This window comes from Tachyglossus aculeatus, chromosome 2, assembly GCF_015852505.1.
Source record: "Tachyglossus aculeatus isolate mTacAcu1 chromosome 2, mTacAcu1.pri, whole genome shotgun sequence".
Classification (NCBI taxonomy): Eukaryota; Metazoa; Chordata; class Mammalia; order Monotremata; family Tachyglossidae; genus Tachyglossus; species Tachyglossus aculeatus.
The window spans coordinates 26,210,008-26,237,799 of NC_052067.1; the positions used below are offsets into that span (position 1 = coordinate 26,210,008).

The 27,792-nt window shown below is 40.6% G+C and overlaps 1 protein-coding gene across 2 annotated transcripts in view; it reads left to right on the forward strand.

The window, feature by feature from the left end:
- Nucleotides 1–27,792, forward strand: part of SLC4A7 (solute carrier family 4 member 7) — a 130,386-nt gene that overhangs the window by 41,925 nt on the left and 60,669 nt on the right. For both annotated transcript variants that reach the window (XM_038759797.1, XM_038759786.1), the window contains exon 2: nt 19,407–19,488. In XM_038759797.1, the coding sequence (XP_038615725.1) occupies nt 19,407–19,488 (82 nt within the window). The remainder of the gene's footprint in view (nt 1–19,406; nt 19,489–27,792) is intronic.

Here is a 27,792-nt window from a genome sequence, read left to right on the forward strand (position 1 = left end):
CAAGTGGCGGAGCCGGGATTTGAACCCATGACCTCTGACTCCAAAGCCTGGGCTCTTTCCACTGAGCCACGCTGCTTCTCATATTAAGGTTAAGATTCTCATATTAAGATTAAGACTGTGAACCCCATGTGAGACATGGACTGTGTCCAACCTGATTACCCAGAGCTTAGAACAGTGCCTGGCACATAGTAAGGGCTTAACAAATACCGTTAAAAAAAAAAAATGTAGTCTCCCAAGCACTTAGTATTCGGCACATAGTAAGTGCTCAGTAAATACAATTGATTTTATTTCTGTAGGTGGAAGTGTGGGGGTTGGGGTGGTGGAAGAGAGGGTGATTTTTAGGAGGGGTCTAAACGAGGCATGGGGGAAAATCAACATTATCGTATCAGGACTGAAAGCCTGCTGTGTGCAGAGCTTTTTTTTCTAGGCCTTTGGGAGTAGAAGACACAGTCCTTGACTCAGAGGAGCTGGCAATTTATTGGAAGGTGAGGTAGGCTGGACCCAGATAGAATACTTTTATTGAGAACAAGAAGAAACAATAAAAACAAGCAAAGCATAAGTAAAACATCAAAATGAATAAACCTAGATACTTATGAGTGCTAATAATGCTGATTGAATGAAGGTGAGGAGGGACTTGATTTGGCAGATTTGAGGGGGAAAGTTCATGACTTTGTACGTATTTTTTTACTCTATTTATTTTATTTGTACATATCTATTCTATTTATTTTATTTTGTTAGTATGTTTGGTTTTGTTCTCTGTCTCCCCCTTTTAGACTGTGAGCCCACTGTTGGGTAGGGACTGTCTCTATATGTTGCCAATTTGTACTTCCCAAGCGCTTAGTACAGTGCTCTGCACATAGTAAGCGCTCAGTAAATACGATTGATGATGATGATGATGACTTGGAGGAGGAAGATCTGGGATCAGGGTGTGAGCTGAGACGGAAGTGCAGCCAGGGAAGGATAATTCAAGTGACGCATTGCGATTGTAGGGTGCAGTTTCTACAAAAGATTAAAAATTCCTGTCTTAATTTGGCATTACACTGATCATATTTGATCAGTGGTTTCTATCAAGCATTTAGAGGCAGCGTAGTCTAGTGGCTAGAGCATGAGCCTGGGAGTCTAGAGGATCCAAGTTCTAAATCCCGGCTCTGCCACTTGTTTGCTGTGTGATCTCTGAGCCAAGTGCCTGCTTTCTTGATAGATTGACTGGGAGAATACAAGTTACAGGAGACATGGTCTCTACCCTCAGGTTCATAATCTAATCGGAGAAACCCACAAAAGATATTTACAGATAGAGAAAGCTGGAGGAAGGCCATGCATAAACAGGAAGCAGTACAAACACATTAGGAGGAAACCTATGAAAAGATAATTGGATGTACAGATAAATATACGAAACATTAATTTGTACTCAACTACCTAGTTTAGGATTAAAGTACTTAAGGGCCAAGGGTGGGAATTATTAGCTTGGTGCAAGTGGGGTGCCGTGAATTAACTGGGGAGAGCGTCCTAGCGTAAGTAGGGCTTTAGAAAGGCTTTGAAGATGGGGAGAGATCTAGTCTGGAGGATTTGGGATCATGGGAGGACTTCCAGGCTTGGGAAATGCATGAGCTGAGAGTCAGAGATGGGAGTGTTGAAGCACTTCCCAGACTGAGCCCCCTCCTTCCTCTCCCCATCCTCCCCCTCCCCATCCCCCCCCCCGCCTTACCTCCTTCCCCTCCCCACAGCACCTGTATATATGTATATATGTTTGTACGTATTTATTACTCTATTTATTTATTTTATTTGTACATATTTATTCTATTTATTTTATTTTGTTAATATGTTTTGTTTTGTTCTCCGTCTCCCCCTTCTAGACTGTGAGCCCACTGTTGGGTAGGGACTGTCTCTATATGTTGCTAACTTGTACTTCCCAAGCGCTTAGTACAGTGCTGTGCATACAGTAAGCACTCAATAAATGTGATTGAATAGTTTAGTGGGGGTTTGGGATGATTGAAATGTGCGAGCTGGGGAATAGTGGGTGAAGAGCCAATATATAGGATGTCAGGAGTTGGTGGAGAGACTTGAAGCCAGTGGTAAGGAGAGTCTGGTTGAGGAGGGACTTTTTGAGGGGAGGAGAGCTGTGTTCCAAGCAGTGCTTCAAGATCATTAGTACAGTAGTGTAGGGTGTGGACTACAGGGGAGAGAGTCTTGAAGCATTAGGAGCCTGGTGCAGGAGCTGTGATATGGCCAGAGCTTAAGAGGAAGGGGCTGATAAAGGGGGTTCTACTGAAGAAGAAGAATCAGCATGCTTTACAATGAATTTGGGGGCTGAAAAGAAAGTGAGCTTTCAAAGCTGGGGCTAAAGATCATGGGCATCATGGACAGAGATGACAGTATTGACAGATACCCTTGCGGAGATTGGAAAATTAGAAGATGATTGGGAAGGAAAATAAACAGTTCCATTTTTGACATACTGAATTTGAGATGTCGAGAAGAAATATCTGCAGTGTCACCTACTTGTCCGTGATCCATACATTTATTTATAAAGATTTCAGTCTGTCTTGGGTTTTCCATTTGCCACTTGTCACCTGGAATAATGAACCTGCTTGAGTGTTCAGACCTCTCCTGGTCATTATAAGCTTCATATTTCGGGGTGTTAATCATCCTGCCAAACGTAGTGAAAAACCTTTCTCTCTCCATTTTAGGTTTATCTTTTTTTTTTTACTAAAAATGTTTATTTTTATGTTCTTTCTGTGCAACATTCCATGCAAAGTTTTATGTACATGATAACCTATAATAAAATTAAGAAAATCTTGCAGTTGATTGCTGTTTCCTTCCATAGTACTTTGCTTGTCAGGGGGAAACTTTGAGATTGGACATAGTTTAAAGTCAAATGTCAAAAAAAAATTGTTTAAAATTGATAGTTCCCACATTTTTAAACCAGTACAATTTGTTGTTAATTGTGCTGAAAACCCAAATATTTTTAAATAAATTCAAATGGGAAAAGTAATATGTGGTATTTTGGATTTCCTGTGTGCAGTAAATTTATTTGCAGTCTATTATGCAGTAATGAGGGGATAGTGTCAATGGCAATCAAAGTGGTCATGGGTAAGTCTCAGTGTATCTATGGAGAAATTGACACTAAGAAAGTGAGAGTAATTTACTTAAGGTCATGAGCCATTAACCAGGGCTAGATTAGTTCTCTGGACTTGGATTATGTTGCTTTAAAATCATATTGGCATCATATCTTTGTAGAGGTAATGGCTTATGTGGTCAAGGTTAACAAGGACAGCATTTAGATGGCGGTGATTGACATTTTCTATTTCTGTTTTTAGTTTTCCATGTATATACCTGTAGGTATAAGAACAAAAAAAAAATCCTTCTCTAGTTTCAAGTCTAAAATTAACTCCCAACACCGACTATTAACAGATGGGAGATGTGAGTTTATTTATTGTGAAGAGCAACAGCTTCAAATTTGGTTTTATTGTTCTCTACTGAACATGAAGTGCGGATTAGAACATTTTAAACCTTTGTGCCAAGAAAAAATTTTGATGGTTTTCAAAATTAATTCCCAAATCATTTTGTCTCCATGTTTTATGCAGTAACAAAATTCTCATTCCATAAAAGCCTTGCAGCAGTTTTTCCCAAGAAAGCTTTAAAAGAGTAGGATGAAAAATTTTTGAAGAGAAAAAGTATTTAATGATAACATTAAATTTAATGTGAAAAATGAGTAAACAGGAAACCATGTTGTGAAGCCTGCAGAAATTAGAATTCTGTGGTAGTGCTTTGCTTCCACCTCCATCAGTCCAGGCTGCTGAACATGGTTTTCGGCCTGGTAAACAATGGAAATAAAGAAAGAAATGAGTTTATTTGGACCTGTCTTGGGAAGCATTTTCCTCGACAGCGGTCTCCACCTTGTAGTGTATAAAATTATAGGTCAGAAAACTGTAGAATTAGTGGTAATACTACTAGTAGTGACAATTATTAAACTATTACAATGTGCGGAGCATGCCACTAAGTACTAGGGAGAAACCCAAGGGTATTGATTCAGATGTGATCCCTGGACAGAAGTCCCACTGTGAGTATGGGGACAAAAGGGGGTTTTAGAGGATGGGGAAACTGGGAGAAGGGAGAGGCTTCAGAGAGCTAACAAGCCATTTGGGGGCATTTCCGTGCTGCCAGGAACACTTAGTACAGTGCTCTGCATACCACAAGCACTCAAATACCATTGATTAATTGATTGGAAGCCCTCAGTTTTCATCAGAAACCTATAGTGAGTGAGTCTGGGAGTCTGGCTTTGACAGCCACAGGGTGACTGGCCCCTCTCAGCCCCATGGAGTTGGTACCTCCATCTCTGGCCCACAGTTTCATAATCAAAATGGTCAGAGGGCAGACTTCTACAGACGCTGGAGTCTTCCTCATGTTTTCTTTGGAATTAAATTGATTTTTAAATGGCTGTTAGAGTTCTTCCCTGGACAATTATTAACAGGTTTCCCTTTTAGGTATTTATCAGAGTATGGTAAGTTTAGGTATCATTGAATGTTGAAACTACCTTAAGTTCTTCTGGTGTTAGGGTCTGTTATTCTGATTGAACACTCTAGAATCAATCAACCATATTTATTGAGCACTTACTGTGTGCAGAGCATTGTATTAAGCACTTGGGAGAGTACAGTGTAACAGAGTTGGTAGACATGTTCCCTGCCTAGGGTAAGCTTGTAGTCTAGAGGAGAAGATAGACACTAATATAAATGAATAATGGATATGTAAGTAAGTGCTGTGGGGCTGAGGGAGAGGTGAATAAAGAGTGCAAATCCAAATGTGAGGGTGATGCAGAAGGGAATGAGAGGAGATAGAGGACTAGAGAAGGTCTCTTGGAGGAGGTGTGTCTTCAGTAAGACTTTGAAGAGTGATCATCTGTCAGACATGAAGAGGAAGGGCGTTCTAGGACAGAGGCAGGATGTGGGTGAGAAGTTGATGGCGAGATAGACAAAATCAAGGTACAGTGAGTAGGTTGACGTTAGAGGAGCGAAGTGGGTGGGCTGGGTTGTAATAGGAAAGCAGCAAGGAAAGGTAGAAGGGGGCAAAGTGATTGAATTCTCTAAAGCCCATTGTAAGGTGTTTCTGTTTGATGTGGAGGTGGATGGGAGAAGCATGCTATTCAGTTTGTGGGCAGGGAACATGTATACTAACTGTATTGTATTCCCCCAAACTCTTAGTATAGTGCCCTGCACACAGTATGTATTCAGTGAATACCATTGATTGTAATACACAGTTTGTGCTAGCAGTAGTGAAATCTGAAGTTGCAGTCTGAGTATTTTTTCAAAATAACGTTTCTTTCTCCCCCAGGTCAAAAGAGAAATAAGGCTGAGGTTAGCAAGTGGATATGCTTTGGCTGTATCCTAGATTCCCTTTTGAATGGTGTCTGCTTTCCAGTCTAATCATCTTACAGAAACCCTTCTTCAGATTCTATTCTCATAAAATCCATAGACTCAATATGAAAGAGGAACTTTGATTTATGCATGCATCAAAATAGAAATTTTGAGTTGGCCATCAGACTTTTTGTTGATGCTAACTTGTTTTACAAGTGATTAACCAAGAGAGACACATGCTTAAGTAGCTAATTACTTAAATTTCTCCTTTGCAGACCTTAGACAACAGCACCAAAACTTTTCCTTTCAAAGAATGATTACCCCGCCCCTTGGAATATCTAATAAGTTTCCATTTAGGAAATTTGCATTACAGCAATATGTCCTCTGATTACTTTACAAGATTACTTTGAATTTAAGTTTCATAGTGGGAATCAATTTATCCTTTTGTTATCTACCTAGTCCTTGGACTGAGAGGAAATAATGTATTCATTTCTGAAGTGATTTATTTTTTAAGGCTTTTTTTTTTACCAAAGGGATATTGAGATGATTTTAGATTTTTTAAAAGAGGGGAGAAAATTCAGGCTTATATTAAATCCTGGGCAAGATACATAAGGACAGATGACATTTTGAAATTCTCTGGCTGGAAATGGGGGATGTATTAGCCAATTATTTTTGAGCAGAACAAATTATTTCACTTCAGTGTTTGTTCTCCGCTTGTGTATTGGATTACTTAAATATCGAACCCTTACTTTCCCTCTAAAAGTTGGGCATAATTTAATTTTTAGCAAGTTTCTTGATGGATTGTGAACTCCTTCTGGGCAGGGAATACGTCTCCTGCTTTGGCTGAGCTTTCCCAATGTTTAGTACAGTGTATTTTATTTGGTTGATGCTCAATAAATACCATTACACTAGGGGTGATTGAATTTATTATCTGACAACTTACTCTTAGCAGTTGAACATTCCAGCCAGTCTTGGAATGGGAGCAGTTAATCCACATTGGAGAGATCAGAATGGGACCTCTGGATTCAGTCCTGTTAGACCTTTTAGAAATCAAGCTTCTTTCTTGTATGGGTGCATGCATAAGGACCCCGTGACATCAATTTATTTGCCTGCACATTATTAGGGAGAAAAAAAATTAAAGTTTTTTGTATGTCTGGCATAAGGGCATTTTTTACTTTAACTCCTTCCTGTGAGGTGGCTATGTTTTAGCACACATTTAAGTGGTGAAGCGATTTGTTTTAATCAGCAAACACTGAATGGAAACTAGGCTATGGTTTAAGGTAAGCGTGAGAATTCGCAGGCGTCACATAACCCTGAGCCACAGCAGGAAAGCAGGGGGAGGAAGGCTCTGAAGAGGCAGCTGTCTACTCCCCATCTGTGACAGCCAGGCTCCTCTCCTCGGGGCTAAAGGTGATACCACTACTACTCTCTGGGCCTACTTATTCCAGCATCATAAGCCACGGAGGGCAGGGCCATGGCAGTTCCTCCAGAACAGAGCTGAGAGCTGGGTTCTTGGTAGGAGTGAGGAAAGGCAGCAAGAGAGCAGGGGAGAGGATCATGGTCAGTAGGACTTGCAAGGCTCTGCTGTTAGGACTCCACTCCCCCTTTTGTGTAGCTCCTAGCAAAGAGGCAGCCTAGCATATTTTCTCACCTTTGAAGAGGCAGCAGCAGGTCTTGGTGATGCTCAGCTGCACGGCTAGCCGAAGTGAGGAACACATCTGTCTCATTCGTTTCAACCAAAATCATCAGGAGTCTCCACCTTGGCTTTAAAATCTTTGTGCCATAAAATAATAATGCTCAAAGTAATTTAAAGTAAATAAATATTGCCTCATGGACCCTCAGGCAATGATGATGATAGGTTGTTCTGGAAGAATGACAGCTCAGGACAAGTGGTATAGTGGGTAGAACATAGGCCTGGGTGTCGGGAGAACATGGGTTCTACTTCCAGCTCTGCCATCTGTCTGCTGTGTGGCCTTGGGCAAGTCACGTAACTTCTTTGTGCCTCAGTTACTTCATCTGTAAAATGGGGCTTAAGACCACGAGCCCCATGTGGAACATGGACTGTATCCAATCTGCCTAACTCATATGTACCCCAGTGCTTACTACAGTGCCTGGCACATTGTAAGCACTTAACAAATACTGTGAAAAAATAAAATCTCCCCAAAGCCTCTGGGTTAGAGAAAGAAACACCGCTCTCCACATCCTTGCTGTAGGCTGGTCTTTCTTTTACTTCATTTGTCCATAGTTTTACCGCACTGTTCAAAGCTGAGGTGATTTTTGGTTGTGGGGGGTGTTGGTGGGACATGAATTTGGCAGATATGGAGTGTGATATCTTGGCAACCAGCCTATTTGATGAAGTATAATTTATGCTAACATGTTTGGTTGTTTTAATGGTAGGTATTTAAGCCCTTACTATGTGACAGGCGTTGTTCTAAGGGCCAGATGCACTAAAGCTTAGTGTTAGATGCACCTTCTTTTAGAAAGTTCTCACTTGAGAGCAACATCTTTACAGAGGTGAATTTGGACAGTAATTTTCAGGCTTCCCAATTTTGTCTAAAGGTATAAGCAACAGATCAAGAGAACTACGCCTGCTTCTAAAATGAAAGCTATCAGAGCATATGTTTTAACACTGATGAATAAATATTATTGAAGGAAAAACAATTAGTGAAGTCTGAAAGGACAGGACAAAACAGTGGGAAACAGCAGTAGAAAGATCAGACACTCGTCAGTGGAAAGAGGTGTTCCTTTAATAATAATAATTATGATATTTGTTAAGCGTTTACTAATGTGCCAGGCACTGTACTAAGTGCTGAGGTGGATACAAGCAAATCAGGTTGGACACAGTCCCTGTCCCAAACGAGACTCACAGTCTAAATCCCCATTTTACAGATGAGGTAATTGAGGCACAGAGGGGTTGTGACTTGCCCAAGATCACACAGCAGACAAGTAGTAGAAACGGGATTAGAACCCATGACCTTTTGACATCCGGGTCCATGCTTTATCCACTATGCCATGAAGCAGAGGTATTGGGGAAAATGGATTCCAAGAAATATTAAACCCAGGGTTAAGGTTTTTGTTTTTGTATTTAAGCACTTATTCTGGGTCAGGCACTGTATTAAGCACTTTTAAATACCCAGTAAACAGGTTGGACACAGTCCATGTCCCATATGGTCCTCACTGGCTTAATCACCATTTTACAGATGAGGTGACTGAGGTACGGAGAAGTTAAGCGACTTGCCCAAGGATACACAGGAGACAAGTGGAGGAGGTGGGATTAGAACCCAGGTCCTTCTCACTCCCAGAACCGTGCTGTAGCCACCAGGCCACACTGCTTCTCATTGCAACAAATGTTAATAGCCGATGGATCAGTGTGGTAAAGGATCATTTCTGCCCAATAGTTGGTTGCCCATTTTTTCAGCTACAACCCCACAATAAATAGGGAGGATCCAATTGTTAGCATCATCTTGGAGCACAAAGAATAGCTATCTATATGCATATAGGTCTATGTATGATTTTTTTTTACTTTGGAAGAAATTGTAAAAAATTGCTGTATATATTCATATTTGATTATAGAAAGTTAAAATTTAATGATTATGTAAAAAGAAGCAGTGTGGCCTAGTAGAGCACAGAAGCAATTTTCTTCTTTGTATTTGTTCATACCTCTAAGGAATAATCAATATGCTTTAGTCTTCAAACACAAGACCATTTTAAGGGGTTAGAGAAAACAAGGAATAAACTAAAAGTGATAATTTTTAGATTATAAGGTATTGGCATGATATATTTTGCATGGTATGATGTGTGGTATAATTTGCTACTTTGATAGTTATTAAGACAATCATTCTCAAGCTTTCAGGCTAGAGTAGCTTTTGCTTGATTGTAGCTTTTCTTAGAAGTAATAACTTGGATACATGCAAATAGGAGTAACATCTCAACAGGCCTAAATTCACAGGATAGAAGTTTGGAGATTTTGCATGGAATGCTTAGAGTTGGCAAAGGCAATCAATCATATTTACTGTGTGAATACCGTATTTATTGTGTGAATACCATGGGTGCAGAGCACTTCAAAAAAGGGCTTAGGAGAGTACAACAGAATTCATATACATGATTCTTGCTTTCAAGAAGTTACAATTTAGTGGGGGAGACAAACACTAAATTAAACCATGGATAGGTAGAAGTAGTAGAGTATATAGGATATGTACATAATGCTCTAGAGGGTTATGAGCATTTAAGTCTTTAGGTGATACTGAAGAGGCAGTTGGGAGATAGAAGGTAGAGAGATTAGACATTAATTCTTTCAATCGTATCTATTGAGTGCTTACTGTGTGCAGTACTAAGTACTAAGCGCTTGGAGAGTACAATTCTGCAACAGATAGAGACAATCCCTACCCAACAAAGGGCTCACAATCTGACAGGGGGGAGAAAGACATCAAAAGCATCAATATAAATAGAATTATAGACATATACACATCAGTAATAAAATAAATAGAATAATATGTACATATACTCAAGTGCTGTGGGGTGGGGAGGGTGGTAGAACAGATGGAGGGAGTAGGGGCGATGGGGAGGGGAGGAGGAGCAGAGGAAAAGGGGGGCTTAGTCTGGGAAGGCCTCCTGGAGGAGGTGAGCTTTCAGTAGGGCTTTGAAGGGGAGGAAGTGTGACAGATGTGAGGAGGGAGGGCATTCCAGGCCAGAGGTAGGACGTGGGCCAAGCGTCAACGGTGGGGCAGGCAAGAACCAGGCACAGTGAGGAGGTTAGCAGCAGAGGAACAGAGTGTGCAGGCTGGGCTGTAGAAGGAGAGAAGGGAGGTGAGGTCGGAGGGGGCAAGGTGATGGAAAGCTTGGAAGCCAATAGTGAGGAGTTTTTTTCTTCATACAAAAGTTAATAGGCAACCACTGGAGATTTTTGAGGAGAGGGGTGACATGCCCAGAGTGTTTGTGTAGAAGATAATCTGGTCAGAGTTGATGAAGGCTTTCAAGATGGAAAGAGCTGTGGTCTGTTGGCTGTGAAGTGGTTGGGAATTCCAGGCAGGAGGAAGGCTGTGAGCAAGGAGTTGGTTGTGGTGGTTGTGGTATGATGAGAACAAGGCGCAGGAAGTAGGTTACTTTGAGAGCGAGCTGAAGGATAGTGGGAGAGCACAGTGCATAAGCAGAGGAAGATAGCTGATCAGATGTCTTTTTTTAATGGTATTTAAGTGCTTCCTTTGTGCTAGCCACTGTACTAAGTGTTGGGGTAGATACAAGATAATCTTGGACATAGTCTATGTCCCACATGGGACTCCAGTCTAAATCAGAGGGAGGAGGATTTAATTCCCATTTCAAAGATGAGGTAACCGAGGCACAGAGAAGTTAAGTGATTTTCCCAAGGTTGCACAGACAAGCGGTAGACCTGGTCCTCTGGCTCCCAGGCTCATGCTTTTTCCACTAGGCTATGCTGCTTCCCCCATTTAATACTGATGGTCTGCTTGATGCTGAGAATGGGCAACCATTCGAGGTTTTGGGGGAGTGGGGAGATGTGTACAGTACAGTATTTTAGAGAAATGATCCATAGAGCAGAGTGAAATACGGATTGGAGGTAGGAGTCAGTAGTCAAGCGGAGATGTGGTGAGTATGTGGACCAGCGTGGTGGCCATTTACGTGGAGAGGAGATTTGAGGTAAGGATCTTGGTAATGTTGTGGAGGACGAACAGGCTGGATTTGGCAACCAACTGAATATGGGGGTAGAAAGGGAGGAGTAAAGGATAATTCCAAGGTTACAGGCTTCGCGGAAGGTGATGGAAAAGTTGAATAGTGGAAAGGATTTGGAAGGGAAGCTGAGATGTTCACATAATTGAGATTCAGGGACCAGACGGACATTCACGTGCAGAATTGCAAAGGAGAGGTCATTCATTCATTCATTCATTCAATTGTATTTATTGAGCGCTTACTGTATGCAGAGCACTGTACTAAGCGCTTGGGGAGTACAAGTTGACAACATATAGAGATGGTCCCTACCCAACAGTGGGCTCACAGTCTAGAAGGGGGAGACAGAGAACAAAACAAAACATATTAACAAAATAAGTAGAATAAATATGTACAAGTAAAATAAATAAATAGAGTAATAAATACATACAAACATATATACATATATACAGGTGCCGTGGGGAAGGGAAGGAGGTAAGGTGGGGGGGATGGGGTGGCGGAGGAGGGGGAGAGGAAGGAGGGGGCTCAGTCTGGTAAGGCCTCCTGGAGGAGGTGAGCTCTCAGTAGGGCCTTGAAGGGAGGAAGAGAGCTAGCTTGGCAGATGTGGGGAGGGAGGGCATTCCAGGCCAGGGGGATGACGTGGGCCGGGGGTCGACTGCGGGACAGGCGAGAACGAGGCACGGTGAGGAGATTAGCAGCAGAGGAGCGGAGGGTGCAGGCTGGGCTGTAGAAGGAGAGAAGGGAGGTGAGGTAAGAGGGGGCGAGGTGATGGACAGCCTTGAAGTCGAGGGTGAGGAGTTTCTGACTGATGCGTAGATTGATTGGTAGCCACTGGAGATTTTTGAGGAGGGGAGTAACATGCCCATAGCATTTCTGGACAGAGACAATCCGGGCAGCGGCGTGAAGTATGGATTAAAGTGGGGAGAGACAGGAGGATGGGAGATCAGAGAGAAGGCTGATACAGTAGTCCAGATGGGATAGGATGAGAGCGTGAACGAGCAGGGTAGTGGTTTGGATGGAGAAAAAAGGGCGGATCTTGGCAATGTTGCGGAGCTGAGACTGGCAGGTTTTGGTGACAGCTTGGATGTGAGGGGTGAACGAGAGAGCAGAGTTGAGGATGACACCAAGGTTGCGGGCTTGTGAGACGGGTAGGATGGTAGTGCTGTCAACAGTGATGGGGAAGTCAGGGAGAGGGCAGGGTTTGGGAGGGAAGACAAAGAATTCAGTCTTGGACATGTTGAGTTTTTGGTGGCGGGCAGACATCCAGATGGAGATGTCCTGAAGGCAGGAGGAGATGCGAGCCTGAAGGGAGGGAGAGAGAGCAGGGGCAGAGATGTAGATTTGGGTGTCATCAGCATAGAGATGATAGTTGAAGCCATGGGAGCGAATGAAGTCACCAAGGGAGTGAGTGTAAATCGAGAACAGAAGGGGACCAAGAACTGAATCTTGAGGAACCCCTACAGTAAGGGGATGAGAGGGGCAGGAGGAGCCTACAAAAGAGACTGAGAATGAATGACTGGAGAGATAAGAGGAGAACCAGGAGAGGACGGAGTCTGTGAAGCCAAGGTCGGATAGCTGTTGAGGAGAAGGGGGTGGTCCACATTGTCGAAGGCAGCTGAGAGGTCGAGGAGGATTAGGATAGAGTATGAGCCATTGGATTTGGCAAGCAGGAGGTCATTGGTGACCTTTGAGAGGGCAGTTTCCGTGGAATGTAGGGGACGGAAGCCAGATTGGAGGGGGTCGAGGAGAGAATTGGTGTTGAGGAATTTGAGGCAGGGCATGTAGACAACTCACAAGGTACGTTTGGGAGTCATCAGTCAAATAGTGGTATTTATTGAGTTCTTGCTGTGTGTAGAGCATTGAATTAAGCACTTGAGAAGGTACAGTAGAGTTGATAGACGTGATCCCTGTCCTCAAGGAGGTTATAATCTAATTAGACAGACGGATGTTAAATTACAGTTAGAGGAAGTAGCCAAATATAAGGATGTGTACCTAAGTGTTGTGGTGGTGGGGTGAGTATCGAAGTGCTTAATGGGTGGTCATTGAAGCCATGGAAACAGATGAGCTCCCCAAGTGAGTGAATGTCAGTTGAGAAGTGAGGGGAACCCAGAATGAAGCTAGAGGCACAACTAAAGGCAGGGAGAGGTAGGCCGAGGAAGAGGCAGTGAAGGAGACTGAGAAGGATCAGCCAGAGAGGTAAGAGGAGAACCAGGAGAGAGCTGTCAGGAAAACCCAAGGGTAGATAGTGTTTCTAAGAGAAGGGAGTGATCTACAATGTCAGAGACATCTGAGAATCTGGACAGAGTAGAGTCCATTAGATTTGGCAAGAAGAAGGTCATTAATGCCCTTGGAAAGAGTAGTCTCAGTGGAACGAAGTGTGCAGAAACTGGAATTTAGTGGGCCCGGAAGGGACTTGGAGCGGAATAAGTGGAGAAGCTTGGAAAGGAATGGGAGGAGGATGATGGGGTGGTAGCTAGATGGTGCAGTGAGGTCCCCAGATGGTATTTTTAGGGTAGAGGAGACTTGGCTGTGTTTAAAGGTAGAGAGAAAGTTTGAGCCATCAGTGGATGGTGGCAGTAATCAGGAAGGGAAGACCTATTGCTTATGTCAGTTAAAGTACTAAATTGCTTAGTGATATGCATATGTGCCTGTCCATAAATTAGGGCACATCTAGGCAACTTCCCTGGGTCACTCACTTTAGGAGACTCCACCCCTTCTCTCCTTGCTTAAGCAACAGAGATACCTATTCTAGGAGAATCAGTTGGTGTGGAACCTCTGTGGAAGGGCACTGGGGTGTTTTGATTTGTTTTATGGTATTTGAAGCCATGTGCCAGGCTCTGTACTAAGCCCTGTGGTAGATATAAGCTAATCAAGTTGGACACAATCCCTGTCCCACATGGGATTTACAGTCCTAATCCTCATTTTACAGATAAGGTAATTGAAGCACAGAGAAGTTACCTCAAGTGGTAAATTATGGTGCAGCTAGATCCTGGATCCAACTGACTTCTAGGCCCTTGCTCTTTCCACTAGGCTAAGCTGTTTCTTATGTTATGATAATATTATTAATATAGACAATCCATTGTTGTTATTTACTGAGCACCTGAGCACCATGTCCTAGCACTGTCCCAAGTACTTGGGAGAGTACAACTGAGTTAAAATACACAATCCATGCACTCAGGGAACTTTCACAACATGAAATTTCAAAACTGCCAGCCAATAATGTTCATTTTAACAAGCAAAGTATTTACTTTCTTGGGCAAAGTATCATATATTTCCTTTTTAATATCATTGAATATTTTCAGCAAACATTTCCACATGGCCCCATATAAAGTAGACAGTGTCATTTACCCTCAGAGTGTTCACTGCACAGCTAAATTTCACTTTAATTTTATTAAGGTTTATCACAGTTTTTTAAACATGGTGGTTCTTGGACTTTGAGATAAAAAAGAAAAGAATACAAGATGATATTTGATATTTGATATTTGATGATATTTGATCCATAGGGAGGTTATTTATTTTCTTTTAGATACCTATTCACTCTCTTAAAAAATTATTTTGGATTTGATATATGTGCAGGTTCATTGGGTCTGAGCAAGTGTCCTTCCAAAAAGTGTATTAACTTTATGCTTCTTAAAATCATCCGAGGTGAAGAGCAGGAGTCTAAAAATGTGGCTGTTTAATCTTTCCGATGTGACCGCATATTTCCACTTAGCTTGGGGCCCACACTGTAGTTGAATGAGTGCATTGAATTTACAGCGGGATTGAGCTGCTGAGAGGCACTCTGACCTGCTTGGGAGAACACATGTCTCACTTCAGGGCCACGACAGCAGGGCGAAAGTGGAAGATTCTCCTAGCCAGCCTAACACTAGGTTTCTCTTTGCCTCTTAAAGTAAGGCCTTGGGATGGGAAAGATTGTAAAGGGAAATGGAAAAGGTTAGACCCTGATGCCTAACTTGGGGCATTGGAAACCAATTTTCTTGCCCACATTTTTGAAGTAGACTAAGTGTAGTAGAACTCACTTTTTTTTTTTTCATTCCTCTGAATTTCTGGCTGGCAAACTTTAAATTTATCTTGTTTTTCTGATGTTTTTACTATTAGTTTTCTTAAATAGGTTGAGACCCGCTTTTCATTTTTAGGGCAAGTATTAATGACTGAAAGCTATTAATATTTTAGTGAGCAGTCAACAGAACGGGATAGTCTTGAGGCATAAACCATTACCTAGTGAAAAGTGTGCCACAGGTCAGCTAAATCTAATCAGCTCCACAGTACTCTGTGGTGAAACCTTAAATCCACTTGGAATGATTTAACTGTTATGATGTTTTTGAAGGTCTGTTTGTGTCATTTTTTACATCTCGGTGACATTGTTTTTTCATGTTTAGATACAGGCTAAATTAGCATCTATGACTCAGACCAAATTATTTTGCTGCCACAGTGCAAGTTCAAGAAAATAATGCCCAATAGCATGGTTAATCTTTATTTGGAACATTTACGTTTTATCCAAGCAGATGTTCATTTTCCATGAATGCACCATCATATACAGTAATACATGCTTAATGTAGGCGGGGCTTTACAAATGTTTGTTTAATTCATCGATCAAACAAAATTACAACTGTTGAATGTTCTCTTCCTCTGCATATCTACTTGCTTGTTTGTTTTAGTTTGATAGCCTTATAATATCTCTGCCTCCTTTGCTCTATTTGCTAATTATACCTAGGATTAAGGAAGCAACCTGCTGGCCAAACCTGTTTTTTCTTTCCTCATTCGCCTCTAATCAAGTGCATTTGTTGAGGTCTGAATATACAATTAATGCTACATAAAGTTTACTTAGTCTTCTGGACTTCTCTGTATTTGGATTCCTAGAAACCTTGAAACTGTTCGTTTTTAACAATTAGCTGAGAGATTCTGACAAGAAGGATGTTGATTAACACTTAATTCAGGAAGAAGAAAGTTACTGAGGAACAAATGTATGAGTCTGGAAATTTTTCATAGTAACTTACACAAGCTCCTTGTGGGCAGGGAGGGTGTGTCTGTTTATTATTGTACTCAGTTGCTTAGTACAGTGCTCTGCACATAAGTGTTCAATAAATAAATTTACTGTTTTGGCTACAGAAGTAACCTGAAGACCTTTTTAATTATTCTATCCTAAACAGTCCTGTAAGTTAACATTGAATTATGAGAACAGTGGTCATGTGTCATAAACTGTAGTCAAGTTAGTGGTAATCAAAGCTCCTTAAAATGCAGTTTGCCCGCTATGCTCATTGTAATAGATATCATCAATTCAATTCTTTTGTTTGAGCTAGCAATTTTTTGTGTTAGGAAATGGATTGAAAGAGTCATCTAAATTTCAGAAAATGTTATGAACTCCCTAATGAGCACTTATGGCATTGGTGGGGCAAATTAGTGTTAATTCATTCGTTAGTGTTCTTCAAAGCTGTTCTTTTTTTATATATATACTGCTAGGAAGTAGGTTATTTGGATCATTTTTGATGAATTTAATGCTAGGAAACAACGAGGAACTGAGATTTTAAACCCTGTTTCATATCCTAAATTTAAACAAAGTGGCACAGTCTCTGTTTGACAATGAGCTTATGAGTACCATTACTGAACTGTCATTCTTTGTAGTTTCTACAATTAAACAGTATATAGTAGAGCATATAAATGTATTCTCCAGGGAGGGAGTTAGGAGATCAATAGCTGCAGTAATTTCTCTTGCCTTTTAGTCAATAAAGCTCTTTTCACCTTTCTCACAAGTCCATTTCCTTCAATTGTCCAGAACATTAGTAGAGATTGTTTGGCCAAACTTTCTTTCTGTGACAGTCATACAGAATCCCGAAGTCAATCAAGAGTACCTTTCTGAAACTCCCGCTGGACCAACATGAATATATTTAATTTATGGTCTCTTAGCTATGTGTACTCGTATCCATTTGTGAAGTTGGCATTCTTCCTGATGGGAAGGTGATAGCAGCTTAACTCATTCACACCTGTTTAACAAGATGCCCCAAAAGTGAGTCTCAAAGGTTAGATATGGGCGTTCACTCACCTGAGGCTTTCAGCAAAATGGATTATATTGCACATAGCATCTGGAAAGCTAATTAAGATCCAGAAATGTCAAAGTAGAAAGCATAAGTTTCAGTTTTTGTGAAGGTAGAATAATACCAGTTACTTAATTTTTTGACTCTACTAGCTATGTTAGTAAAATAACAATATTTCTGAGGTTTAACCTGATTTTTGCCCTTTCCTTGGCATAAGCAGAGGTATGTCAGGTAGTTGTTGGTTTTTTTTTTTTTACCTTAGCAACTAGGGGAAATAACATCCTTTTAGTGTTGGTGCATCCATGACTCCAGCAAGCCATCCATCTGCTGCCACTTCCTCCTTAGTTAATGGGATTCCTACAAATGAAATGCTGACAAAAGTGGGGATCAGCTTTCTTAAGCAAGTTCTTTCCTGTTTAAATAGGTTAGCAGAGTTTCTACCAGCCAGAGCCGCAAAGTGCTGGATTGTAAAACACTAGCCAGCAGGCCTATAACAAGTTTTCCTTTTTTGCAACATTGAATTGACTGGTGCAGGTAGACAGGCTAAGAATAGACTATATAGGGAATAAGTATAGAGTAGGTAGAATAAAGTATTTTCCAAGAGTTTTTAAAGGGTAGAAGATTCTATTTAAAAGCTTTCATTAAAGTGGATTTTTCTCTGGACTATCACTGTGAGCCCGTTGTTGGGTAGGGACCGTCTCTATATGTTGCCAACTTGTACTTCCCAAGTGCTTAGTACAGTGCTCTGCACACAGTAAGCACTCAATAAATATGATTGAATGAATGAATGAATATCACCAGCATTATCCACAGCATTTATTGAGCACCTACCTTGTGCAGCATGCTCTACAAAGCACTTGGGAGCATTCAATAAAAATTTAAAAAACATACAATTAAGATGGCATATGGGACCCTCCCGAGTGCCGGATCTTGGTGGGGGTGCCAGTTAGGCAAATCCATTCAGTAATTCTTGGAAAAACTTCAAACCTTTACTTAACTTCCTTGAATTTTCCAGTTCATGATTGCAGCCTTCCAAGCTGTGGCTAGAAAGAAGTCAAAGTACCCTGATGCCTCCTTTTGAGCTGTTATTGAAGGTTAGAAATGATAGAACCATACAGGTGGATTTTCAAAACCTAATTTTTCATTACTAAAGAGTCTCTGGCAATTGAGGAAATGGAAAGCAGTTGCACGATCTGACTCAAGTGCACATTCATTTCCATTCAGGGAGGGCCGTTGTTCTTTTCCCATTACTTAGGCCGTGAAAAGGAAATTACCTAGTAAATGGGGAGAAACACACCCAGCTTGTAAGGTAGAAATTTTGCCATAGTGCCCACTCCAAGCCATCCTTTTTACCCCTACTGCTTTTGGGAGTGAACCCCCAGCTTCCTGTGTGCCAGGTCTCTTGACAAATCATGAGAAGCTTCTATAAGGACCTGGAATAAGACCCCCTCCCCCAAATAGGTCTTTTTGAAACTGTTTGTTCTTCAAAACCTGGCTACCACTCCGAAGCCCCGTTCTGCTTGTTATTCCCTTTAAAGCCTCATCTCCTTTCACCCTTATACTCAAGATGAAGAGTTGGCAACTAGTATATAATACATATCACAGAATATCTATGTTCTTGCCTGAAGAGAAGGCATTTGGTTACAAGCATAGCTTTCCCTTTGATGTGTTTGTGTTGGGTTGTCAGATTGCCAACAAAACAAGACTGAACATTGATTTACAGAAGTATGAATTTCTTGCCAATATGCCTAAATTCATCTTAATCAAGAACTTCAAAGCTTTATTTTACCTACTTAAGATGTTAGACTGTTAAACTGCAATTCAGGATAGATGGATCTATTGTAGTACTTAGTGCCTTTGACCTTTTGTCTCTTTAGGTAATTCAATCTGCCTAATTTTTTTTCTAGTATTTTAGTCTGTTCCTGGAAGATCCTCATGTTTATCATTCGAGGAGTTGTCCTCTTGTGTAGATGGGTTGTGTGCTTGTGAGTTTGGCTGGAAAGTTCCTTTACCTTTTATATCCAACCCATATGTACGTAATTCTCGTGGCTTTTAATGTTAGAAGTAAGCAGTTCCCCATTTTATGTGTGAAAATGAAAGTTTTACATCTGTAGATTCTCCAAATCTTATATTTAAGTTGTGTGTGTCTTAGTGTATGATTCCATGAATTGAAATGGTAGTCTAATAGAAATCAGGACACAGGGAAGCTTGGTAAGTGTGTTGCTGCAGAATTTTAAAATGAGTTGCCCCAAATGATGAAAAATCAGTTTTATATCCTGTTGGCTATGAAGTGAGTCCTTTGTATTTTGAAGTATTCTTATCTATAAATTTTGACATGTAATTTTAGGGTCCTGATGAAGAAGCTGTTGTGGATCTTGGGAAAACAAATTCAACTATCAATACAAACTTCGAAAAGGAAGAACTAGAAAGTAAGTATTTTCAGATTTACTTAAAGAGTGAAATTTTATTCATTACTATCTGTTAATCTGGGATTTTTGAATGAATTGTTTTCCTACTTCTCCCTTGTTCTGTTTCCTGCTGCCAAAAGTAGGCAGACTTTACTCTTAAAAAGGAATGTGTGCTCTATACTGATTAACCAAATTGTAGGTAAGTTGCATGTAGGAGTAATAGTATTAAGCACTAATTGCATGTACTGTACTAAGCTCTGGTAAAGAGCACACTGGTGGAAATTAGATACAAACCCTGTCCTTCAAGATTCACAGTACAGAGATGGTTCAAGGAGACACCTCTTTCCTGATTCTCCAGTTGCCTTAGATATATTCAAAGAGGTAGTTCAAAATAGACAGACCAATATAGAACCCAAGAGGTTAAGCCTAAATCTAGGATGCACACAGACCAGACCCTCAGAGTAAAGTACTTCCACAATTCAGACTTTTCCCTAATTCAGACCAGTAAATCAATAGGAGGTATTTATTAAGTGCTTACTGCATGCAGAGTACCTTACTAAGCACTTGGGAGAGTGTGACACAACAGAGTTGGTAGACACAATCCTGCCCTCAAGGATTTTACAATCTAGTGGATTGGAGGCTCTTGAGGGATGGGGAAACATAGATTGAACAATTTTAGAAAATTGGTATGGGCAGCAGAATGAAGTATGGACTAGAGTGGGGAGATAGGGGCAAGGAGGTCAGCAGTGAGGATGGCTACATGCTTGGTTCAGCATAATAGGAGTTTGGATAGGGAGTAAAGGGTGGATTTTAGCGATGTTGTGAGGGCAGAACCAATAGGACTTGGTGGCAGATTGAATATGTGGGTTTAATGAAAGATGAGTCAAGGATATTGCCAAAGGTCATGGTCTTTGGGGACAGAGAGGATGGTGGTGCTCTCTACAGTGATGAGAAAGTCAGAGCCAGGATAATTTGGGAGGGAAGATGAGTTCTGCTTCAGACATAGTTTGAGGTGTAAGTGGGACTTAAAAATAATTGTAGCATTAAGAAAGTGCTTACTATATGTCAAGCACTACAGCACATACTCAGGAAGATATAGGATAATCGGCTTCCATAAAGAGCTCACAGAGTAAGTAAGAGGGAGAACAGGTACTGAATCCCCATTTTGCAGATGAGGGAACTGAAGCACAGAGAAGTTAAGTGACTTGCTAAAGATCACACAGTAGGTAAGTGGTGAAGCTAGGATCAGAACCCCAGGCCTGTGACTCCCAGAGCTATGTTCTTTCCACTAGGCCACTCTGACAACCAAGTAGAGGTGTCCTGAGGGCAGGTGGAAATGTGAGACCGCAAAGGAGGAGAGAGATCAGGACTGGAGAGGTAAATTTGGGAATCATCCACCTAGAGGTGGTAGTTGAAGCCATGGGAGCAAATTAGTTCTCCAAAGGAGTGAGAATAGATGGAGAATAGAGAGGGAACCAGAAAAGAGCCTTCAGGGACTCCTGCAGTTAGTGGGAGTCAGAGGAGAAGCCTGCGAAAGAGACTGTGAATGGTCGGCCAGAGAGATAGGAGGAGAATCAGAAGACAAACTGTGCCAGAGAAGCCAAGATTGACAGTGTGTCCAGGAGAAGGGGAGAAGCGGGGTTGAAGGCAGCTAAGAGTTCAAGGAGGATTAGGATGGAGTAGAGGCAGTTGGATTGGCAAGAAGGAAATCATTATTGGTGACCTTTGAGAGGGCAGTTTCAGCGGAGTGATGTGGTCTAAAGCCTGATTGGAGAGTTACAAGGAGACAATTGGAGGAGATGTAGAAGAGGCAGCGGGTGTAGATAACTGGTTCAAGGAGAGGAGTGGTAGGATGCTCAGCGCTTAAAACAGTGCTTTGTACATAGGAAGTGCTTAACAAATACCATCATTGTTATTATTATTATTAGGAGGGATGATGGGGAGATAAATGGAGGGAGCCAAGGGATCAAAGGAGTCTTTTTTTTTTTGGATAGGGGATACATGAGAGTGTTTGAAAACAGTGGTGAAGCTTTTGGAGAGTGAACAGTTGAAGAAGGCAGACATGGAAGGAAAAAGTGGGGTAGTGGGGTGATGAGGAGCAAAGTGATGGGATTTGGAGGCGTAAATGGAGGGGGTAGATTTTGAAAGGAGGAGGGAGATCTTTTGAGATACTTCAGGGAAAAGCAGGAGAGTCAAAGAAGAGACAGGAGGAGGAAGGGATGGGAGAGGAACAGGGGAGCTATCCCAATGAGATAGTGGTAGAAGGATCAGAGGAAGGAGGTAATGAGAAAGGGATTCAGAGGGTGATACTGTGAGGGAGGAACAGGAAAATTACCAGGCAGTGGTATTGCATGAAACAACTAATCAATCAATCAATCCTACTGGGTATAGAGAGCACTGGATTAAGTGGTTGATGGAATACAATAGTTAGAAGATACAGTCCCTTCCCTCAAATATCTTACAATTTAAGAGGAGACAAACAATAATTTAGAGGTAGGGTATGTAAGATAGTATTTACAGAATTGCTGCATGTGGTTGTGAATGAACAAGTGCATTGATGGTGTGGAAGTGCTGAAGAGGTAGTTAGGGGGAGATAGTCTGTGAAAAAGAGAAATTAATCGGGGAAGGTCTCTTGGGGGAGACGAGGTTTCAGAAGGGCTTCGAAGATAGGGAGAGCTTGTTTTGGCAAATTTGAATGGGGAGAGAGTTCCAGGCAGAAGGGAGGGAGTGAGCCAGGGATCGGAGATAGAAGAGACAAGAGTGAGGCACAGTGAGTAAAAATCGTGAGAGCATTAGAGTGAGCTGGGGTGTAGTGCAAGAAGGGAATAAATAAGTAGGAAGGAGAGAGATGATGGAGTGTCCTAACCCGTTTAATAATATAACCCTTATGCAAAGGTTATAAGAGAATCAATCAATCATATTTATTGAGCGCTGTACTAAGGGAGCGTACAATATAAGAGCTGGTAGACACATTCCTTGCCCGCAACAAGCTTACAGTCCAAAGGGAACAGCGTGCCTAGTGGGTTCTAATTCCAGCTCCACCACTCGCTTACCTGCTTTGTGACCTTGGGCAGTGTGATCTAGTGGATAGAACATAGGCATGGGAGTCAGAAGGACCTGGGTTCTAATCCCATCTCCGTCAGTTGTCTTCTGTGTGATCTTGGGCAAGGCACTTAGCTTCTCTGTGCTTCTTACCTCATCTGTAAAATGGGGATTAAGACTGTGAACCCCATGTGGGACATGGACTGCGTCCAACCTTATTACTTTGTACCCCAGGATTTAGAACAGTGCATGGCACATAGTAAACACTTAAAAAAATACCATTTTTTAAAAAAGTCTTCTCTTCTTCTCAACTTCTCTGTGCCTCAATTACCTCATCCGTAAATTGGGGATTAAAACTGTGAGCCCCATGTGAGATGTGGACAGTGTTTAACCTGATATGCTTGTTCATATCCCAGTGCTTAGTACAGTCCCTGGCACATAGGAAAATGCTTAACAAATACCTTTAAAATATAAAGGCAGCAAGAAGGATGTGCTATGCCATAATTTCAGTTTTAAGCTTCTAGTAAAGAACAAAATGCCCCAAAGTGGTCATTCAGTAAATGCAAACAGTAGTTTTCAGCAAATGAAATAATTTTATTTGATATTTCAATGCCTATTTAGATTTTTCTATGCCTGTTCTTAACAATGCTTGTTTCAGAGACCCAATATTTCAAACATGCTGAGAATTTGAAAATTTTTAATAACCTTAAAATACATTTTTGGTGTATATTTTAATTTTATTTGATTCCAGAATTCCTTCTTTAAGGTAACAAATTTATTATTTTGGCTACAGAAGTAACCTGAAGACCTTTTTAATTATTCTGACTTAAAGCCCTGTAATTTAACACTGAATTATGGGAGCATTGAATTATGAGAACAGTGGTCATGTGTCATAAACTGTTGTCAAGTTAGTGTTAAGCAAAGCTCCTTAAAATACAGTTTGCACGCTATGCTCATTGTAATAGTTATCATCAATTCAATTTTTTTTGTTAGCTATTTTTTATGTTAGGAAATGGATTGAAAGAGTCATCCAAATTTCAGGAAATGTTATGAACTTCCTAATGAGCAGTTTGTATAAATAATGATAGCCACAACTAGTCTTAACTAGGGAATTGATATAAAATGGGTTATAGATATTCCTAATCACAGAGAGAGAAGTTGTTAGTTGCAAAAATGCTTTAAAGATATATTTTCCTTCTTGTTGTATTCTTTTATCTTGATTTCTTCTTTGAGAATGAACTTTTGCTTGACGTATGAATCGCAGGATGATAGTAAAACCCAGGAATATGACTCTCTTCCTTTTCCTGTTGAAAACTGATAGTGAAATTGTTAAAGGGAGTCAGAAGAGAGTGTTTAAAATGATAGGGTTTGAACTTTTGACAGCTGAGAAACAGGAATCAGTATTTTTTCACACCTCTCTTCTGTGTTCACGTCTAGCCAAACAGTATGAAGCAAAATTTGCTATTGTCATTAGGTTGCTTTAAGTTAAGGGCCAGCAATTTTGGTTAAAGATATAGTGCAGGGATAGAAAATAGCCATCATCATAACGTTTCAGAATTTGGTGATAGGATGGGGTAATAGAATAGTGCATTGGAAAGAGGGAGGGATCTGATGGAGTGCTTAAAAATCAATCACTGGGAGTTGGTTTGTGGAGAAGAATGGGTAACTATTGAAAATTTTAAGCAGTGGAGAGACATGGATAACACGAAATTATCAGGATCTTGATTAACTTTTCAGGGTAGCCACAATTGTATGGCAGTTACAAGAGCTCAAGTTTAGCGAGGGTATCAAAAGTGATACTTTTGTGCAGTTGAGAAACCATGTTGAAATCTGGCAAACAGCAATTAGAAATGGTGTGACTGTTTCCCAGCAGAGGCTTTTGACTTAAAGGAAGAAACAAAAACAGCACCAGGCATTGTCGGTAACAAATGCACCAGTGCATGCAGGGACAGTCCTTACATGCCCACAGTGGGGAAGTGATAAGTCTTGTTGTTCTTATCAGCCACACTCACACACTTGCATACAGACTCACCAGCTCTCTCTCTCTCTCGTGAATGACCCTTACAAAATAATGTTTTTTATATGGTTGGGAGAGCAAAACCACTCCAATTCATGTAATTTGTCTGTTTTTCTGTTAATTTTAATATAACAAAACTATTTTGCATATATAGTTCACAAAGATAAGTCGCTTCATGCAAATGATTGAGAAGGAAATAGCATTGGAAGATTATGGCCGATTAACCTAGGTTGTCGTGTTGGATTTTAATGAACAATTATCTAAATTTAGTAGCATGCCTAGTATAATACTATTGGCTATTAGTTTACACTAATTCTGTAACAAGATTTAGTTCAGTGATGAATACCCTATTATAGTTCTTGGTATTTGAAGGTCATAGATGTTACTTTACCACATCCTAAATTGTTTTTATACTTAAAATCTTAGGTACTGTAGGTGCATTGTCATTGTTATAAAGCAGAGGAAATAGTAAAACATTGTAATAAAAAAATTTGCTCAGAGTGGGATGGGCAAAGAGTTTCAAGAAAACAAGGCAGTTTCATCTGTTACATTCTCACTTGTTTTCACTGGTTTGAACAAGGGGAAATAGATTTTAAGTTAATCAACTTCGTTAATATCAAAGTGATTAAAGGACCAGAATGTAGGTGATGGAGTCTCCTGTCAAAAACGATCCCATCATTTTCAGTGACATATGGCGTGTGCACAATCAATCAGTCAGTGGTATTTATTGAGCGCTTACAGTGTGCAGAGTACTGGATCAAGTGCTTGGGAGAGGACAATACAATAGAATTGATAGCCGTGACCCCTACCCACAAGGAGCTTACAGTCTACAGGACATAAGATACCAGGCAATTTCAGACAACAATGCCTCTGTTACTCAGTGCTGCTATGGCTTATGTTTTATCTGGCCAACTCTCTACTGTCTCCTACATAAAACAGATGTTGTCAGGCCATATATTCCCAGAAGTAAGAATCATGAAATTTTTTTTTCATTGCTTTCATTTTTTTGAGATGGATAAGCGGTTAGTTGCAACTGGTCAGTAAGTCTGTGCAGAAGTGAATAATTTTTAGACGTAGTTTTCTTCGTCATCTAGGAGGAGCAGCACTGTCCCTGGAAAAGGCAAGGCACTGTACTAAGTGCTGGGAAAAAGACATATGGGTGAGAATTAGACGTGGTCCCTGGTCCTCAAGTGGCTCACAGTCAAAGAACGATGGTGGAAAGGCAAAGGGAAAACTGAAACAAAATCACAAAAACAACACAAAGGGGAAGATCTATCTGGTAGTGATTAGTGGTAGTAGATATTGACAGTGCCACGTGCACTCTTATCCCTGCTCACTTTGTTCCACTGCACCACAGAGTGCAGTAATCAAGTAGCCAGGCAGGGGTAGGTTTTTATTGAGAAGTATCTGCAAGAGTTTGATGTGCAAAACCGATTTATGGCCCAGAGATTGCCGAAAAGCTCTGCCGCTGTGTTTTAGTGCCGTGAGCCAGCAGAGTTGTTGTTCTACCTGATGAACATCCAGAGATGAGGAAACATTGCAACAAGGCTTATGGAGAATTTTGGCCTAAGGCAGAAGGATTTGCCAGAGGTCGTGGGTGAGGAGAATTTGAATCTCCAACTCCTGGGCAGTTTCCCAAAATGATATTGTAAAAGTATCTTGGAGCACTCAAGTGCCCTTAAGCATGCCCCCAGCAGAGAGGGGAAAATAAAAATGGGCACATGCACATATCGGGAACCACTGGAAGCACAAGTGGAAGCTACAGATTTATGGAAAAGTTGGGGAAGGAAGATACTAGCATCCCAGAATCATTGGGGGCTTTGGGTAAGAGTGAATGCATTGACATCCATTTCAGTTATATGATTCTATATTCTCTTTGAAAACCCTTTTTTTGCAAGGAAGTAGTGGTTTAAATATGCTGACCCAAATGTGAAACTGTTTCCTACTATTAATAATTCTATATTTTTGCCTTTGACATGGATTTTTTAGGTGTAGGAGACAAAGCAGATGAAGTTGAGGCTGGGTGAGATGCTGTGAGGCATTAAGCCACTCTGCAATCTCTGATTTCACCTATTCTCTAGGGGTCCATGAGCCAGACCCAATACTCAGTGTAATTATGATGCTGATTTTAAGTACATTTGTTTCACTGTACATTTGTCAAGAAAGTTTTAAGAAGAAGATATGGTGAAAATTGGCATTACTTTACCAGTAGACCCCTTTATTAAAATCAGTCTTCTTTTTTTTTTTTTTTTTTTTTTTTACCTCTAGTCTGGTATACAGTTCTGCATCTGAATCCAGGACCTTTCATTAGATTAGACATTTCCTATGATTATTTTGGTGGATTGAAAAGATTATGTCCTTCAATATATGCTCCATTACATTTCCTGGTTATCAAGAAATATTCTGGGTGTTTTATACAAATTCAGATTAGAAGGTTAACAAAGTTAAAAAAAACTAATGAATTGTTTTACTAACTAAAAAAGATTGCTCTCAACCAGTCATCATTAGGGGTAGTTCAGGGTGGTAGCAAGTTGGTGTCAAGTTGGGAGTAGATAGAGTATATCAAAGCAGTAGGTGGGGAAAGAGCTGAAAGATACAGGACAAAAGCACAGAAAAAATAGTTTTATAGCTTATTTGATATTTCAAAATTACAATAATATTTGGAACAGAGAAGAAACAATTATAGGCAACTGAAGTTCAGTCTATCAGCAGTTAGATACTAGATGATTCAGGAGTATAGCAACACCAAGAGGGAGAGATGAAAATGATACCAAGGCACTCTGGATAATAAATGCAGCAGGTCAACAAGGGGCATTTCGTTGTGAGCACATTATGTGGAAAAGGTTGTCCATCATGGCTGCATCTGACCAGTTAAATTCACATACACTCAAAATTTCATTAGCAATTGCCTCATCTTTAAACCCAAGAGACAGCTATATATAAAAAGAACCTAGTTATTTTTTTTTCTTAATGTTTTGGCATCAAAGTGGAACTAGAAATATTTATATTCAAGTGGCTAAGCACGGACAAGCATTGATTTTTCTCTCTCCCTTCCCTTACATTATTTGGAAAAATGTATTGTTTTAGAAAATACAATTAGTTAAATTACCCATAAAGGGAAAACATTAATCTTTGCTAGATTGTGTAATCTCAGGAAGCCATTTGAAAAGGCTGTTTTTTTTTATTTCAACCACTCATTGGGCTCTCATAAAAAAAATGTTGTGCCCTTTGTGGTATTTGTCTAGTAAGCTTGGAAAGAATCTATT